This window comes from Orycteropus afer, unplaced genomic scaffold (genome assembly GCF_000298275.1).
Source record: "Orycteropus afer afer isolate SDZICR_OR568_19922 unplaced genomic scaffold, OryAfe1.0 scaffold00036, whole genome shotgun sequence".
In the NCBI taxonomy this organism is placed as follows: domain Eukaryota; kingdom Metazoa; phylum Chordata; class Mammalia; order Tubulidentata; family Orycteropodidae; genus Orycteropus; species Orycteropus afer.
In genome coordinates this window covers 17348089-17352470 of record NW_006921623.1, presented here as the reverse complement: position 1 = coordinate 17352470, position 4382 = coordinate 17348089, and the positions used below count along the sequence as shown (strand labels likewise).

At 36.0% G+C, this 4382-nt stretch overlaps 1 protein-coding gene across 1 annotated transcript in view; it reads right to left on the bottom strand.

Annotated features, from left to right (window-relative positions):
- CUNH11orf65 (chromosome unknown C11orf65 homolog) overlaps positions 1 to 4382 on the bottom strand; it is a 59770-nt gene that overhangs the window by 37825 nt on the left and 17563 nt on the right. Inside the window, exons 3-4 of the mRNA XM_042780358.1 lie at positions 2410 to 2463; positions 2078 to 2278 (exon numbers count right to left, since the gene is read on the bottom strand). Coding sequence (XP_042636292.1) covers positions 2078 to 2278; positions 2410 to 2463 — 255 coding nt within the window. The remainder of the gene's footprint in view (positions 1 to 2077; positions 2279 to 2409; positions 2464 to 4382) is intronic.

The following is a 4382-nucleotide window of genomic DNA, read 5'->3' as shown; positions in this document are numbered from 1 at the left end:
CTCAACGGCACTTAACAACAACAACAACATGTTGAAGTGTAATCTATACTGAAGGCTTAGTCTTTGAACTTCATCAGCAAATACTTCAAGTCCTCTTAACATTCAGCAAGCAAGGTTGTGTCATCTGCTTTTCACAGGGTGACTATGGAAATTATTTTGCAAATGATTTTCTTGATCAGAGCCTAGTATGCTCATTATGTTTTCACGCATTTATCAAGTTTCGTTTTACTTCACTATGGAAATTATTTTACAAATGATTGTTTTGATGAAAGTCTAATATTCTCAGCATGTTTTCATTTCACAAAGTATATATCAAATGATTTTGCACCAGTCTCTGTTTTTACAAACTCTATAAGGGAAAAGGTCATATTGTTCTCAAGAATTTCCCACTTCTGGCTTGGAACCACGGTCACAGAGACATCAACCTATAGACATAACATACTATACAAAAATGTTGTTCTACATCCTACTTTGGTGAGTAGTAACTGGGTCCCTAAAAGCTTGCAAGTGGCCATCAAGATGCAACAATTGGTCTCTCCTCATCCAGAGCAAAGAAGAATGAAGAAAACCCAAGACACATGGAAACAATTAGTCCAAAGAACTAGTGGCCCATGCAAACCTATATGACCAGGAGACAAGAAGTAGAACATCGTGCCAGGCTACCACTGTCAACCACCCAGAAAGAGATCAGTGTAGGGGATCCTGGATATAGTGGGAGAACAATGTGGAACAAAACTCAAAATCATGAAAAAGACCAAGTTTACTGTTCAGATAGAGCTAATGAGACCCCCCAAGACTATGGCCCCTAGTTACCCTTCAGGCCTGGAATGGAACTCATTCCTGTGGCTTCCAGCCAAACAACAGACAGAATATAGGGTGAACATTTACACCAGGTAGATACAGTCCTTAGAACTATTGTTCAATTGTGGGAGAACAAAATGGCAGTATTTGTACAGGGAGATAGCTCAGGGGGTAGGAGTGCATAGGAAAGAAGGACACAGGGAAGAGGTGACTACAGGGAGGAAGTGGGAAAGAGCTGTTACATTGTGGGGATTGCAGTCAATGTCATGAAACAAAATGTGTATGAACTGCTGTATAGAAAATGAACTTGGTCTGTAAACTTTTACCCAAATCATAATATAAATAAATAAATAAAAAGAATTTACCCCCTCTTAACACTAAGGTCAACTGGTATAACATAGTCCACAAAGACAATGTTCTACATCCTACTTTGATAAATAGCAACTGGGGTCTTAAAGCTTGTGGATGGCCATCTAAAGTGCAACTGTTGCCCTCTCCCTGTCCAGAACAAAGAAGAGTGAAGAAAATCAAAGACACAGAAAACAATTAGTCCAAAGACTAATGGTCCACATGAACCCCAGCCTCTACCACCTTGAGACCAGAAGAACTAGATGGTACCCAGCTACCACTGCTGACTGCTTTGAAAGGGATCACAAAGGTCTATAAGGTAAACAATATATCAGGAGGGAATGCACGCAACAGAACAACCAAGAATATGAGATCAAGAGGACAACATTTGCTGAGGGATACAGCTAGGAAGGCAGGAGGAGATGGAAGAAAGAATGAAGTGGTAGGCATAGGGAGGAAGTGGAAAGAATGCTGTCACAGTATGGGGATTGCAGTTAGTGACACAAAACAGAATGTGTATGGACTGTTGAAGAGAAAACCAATTTGTTCTGTAAACTTTCACCCAAATCATGATTATTAAAAAAAAAAAAAAAAATACTATGAGAAAAAAAAAGAAAAAGAATTACCTACTGTGGTTCAAAGAATAATATAGACTCAACAATTCAGGATAGCTAAACATAGCCTAAAGATAGCCTAGATTCAAGGCTGATTATTAAAAGTAGAAATTAAGTGCAAGAAAAAAAGGTAAACTGCTATACTTTGAAGTATTATTAGTTATCCCAGAGTACCTAACTTAAATAAACAATATTTGTCATTTAAATTTCTAGGACTTATTATTTTTAAAAATAACTTTAAAATTAATTTTCAAAAACACAAATGGTTTTCTAAATATATAAGATTCAAAATTATTAGTATTTTCTTTTCTTACTCTATCAGAAACAGGTCTCCAGCCATTGTTCTCTATACGACGATACCAGCCACTATGATCATCTTCCTGAAGATTATCACTTTTAATATGAGACGTATATTTTGGTGGAAGTTTTGTGTAATCTCTAGGACTGTTAGCACACAGATCTTCAATATGTCTGTGAGTGAAAATTTTATAATATATACTGGGTGGAAATTTAACCTGTAGGTGGAAGAGTTCAAAATATAGATACAATCTAATTATAAAAATATTTCAGTTTAAAAAAATTATATGTTTCAAAACTCATAGAAATGTGCTTTAAAACTAATAAATAAGAATTCATCCATACTTACTCCACCTAACCTGAATCGTACAATAACGCCCGCAGCAGCATCTAGAAGACTGGCCTACAAGAAAAATATATTTTTTCAATATTCTGTAATATCAATTAACTTCTTCTCACTCTATTATTTTAAAATAATTTATTAATACTGATTTTATGAAATAAGTTAACTAAATAGATCTCATAAAATTAATTTTAAATTAGAGAATATTGTAAGATCTAAGGCCTTTCACCAAAGAGGATATTCAGGGGGCTAACAAACACATGAAAAGATGCTTGTGATTATTAGGCATTAGAAATTTGCAAATCATATTTACAATGAGATACTATTTCACTCCTCCACAAATAATACTGATCAAAAACATAGAAAACAACAAATGCTGGTGGGATTGTGAAGAGATTAGCACTCTTATTTTCTGCTAAGGGGATTATAAAATGGTACAACCACTATGGAAAATGGTATGATTCTTCTTAAAAAGCTGTTCTTGTTGTTAGGTGCCATTGAGTTGGTCTCGACTCATAACGACCCCTCCTTGGGTTTCCAAGGTGGTATCACTACGAAAGTAGATTGCTCAACCTTCCGTCCGAGGAGTGGCTGGTGAGTTTGAACCGCCAGCCTTCTGGTTAGCAGTCAAGTGCCTTAGCCACTATGCTACCAGAGCTCTTTCTTAAAAAGTTAGAAATAGAAAATACCTTAAGATCGAACAATCCCATTCTTAGGTATATATCTAGAGATATGAGAGCAGTGACAAGAAAAGACATATGTACACTTATGTTCATTCAGCATTATTCAAAACAGCAAAAAGATAGAGAAAACCTAAGAGCTCATCAACAGATGTATGTAAATTGTGGTACATACATACAATGAGATACTATGCAATTGTAAAAAATGAAGAGTCTGGGAAACATAGCATGGATGAATCTGGAAAACATTATGCTGAGGGAAATAAGCCAATCACAAAAGGATAAATATTGTATGGTCTCACTTTTATAAAAAATCAAGAATATGTATACACACAGAAAGCACGTTCTCTTATGGTTATGGGGTGGGGATGGGGAGATCAGAGAGAGAATTACTTTCTAGATAGTAGACATTTACTATTTTGGTGACAATAAAGGCAGTTTGGCCAATCTACTTCCATAGAGACACTGCCTCAGAGACCTAAGGAGTTGCTATGAGTCAGAAATGACTTAACAGCAATGAGTTTGGTTTTGTTTTAAAGGCAGTACTCAATATGAGTGAAGTCTGAACAACTTGACCAAAGTAAATGAAGACACTAAGAAGTACACAAGAATAAGGCATGGTTTTGGTAAATGCTATAACATATACAATTTTTCAACAACACTAATACCAACCAAAAATATGAATGAGCGTGGTTACACAGGTATATATGTATGCATATATGTGTATAGGAAGGCATATGCATGTATAGGTGCATCTGTAGGCATATGTATATACCTGCATATATGTGTATAGGAAGGCATACACATATATAGGTGCATCTGTAGGCATATGTTTGAGTATGCTACATATATATTCATATATATAATAAAGCACATAGGGACACAACACTGGAGAATTCTTAGATCTATCCAAACACCTTGCAGGATTGGTTTACTGGTTAAAAGGCTTAGGACATAGTCTTTTGGGACAATTCAGTCAACTGAAATAATTCACAAAGTTTTATATTCTAGTTTCATTGAGTAGCATCTGGGGTCTGAAAAGGTTGAGAGAGACCAGTTACAATACTACTGTTGGTTTCTACTCATCTGGAACAAAAAAGAATGAAAGAAACTAAAGACTCAAAGAAGAAATTAGTTCACAGGACTAATAGCCCACACAAACAATGGCCTCTTCTAACCTAAGACCAGAAGAACTAGATGGTATCTGCTTACTACTACAACCACCATTCTGACTGTTGTTGTTGTTGTTGTTGTTGTTTGCCATCGAGTCGGCCCCGACTCATAGCGACCCCTCCTTGG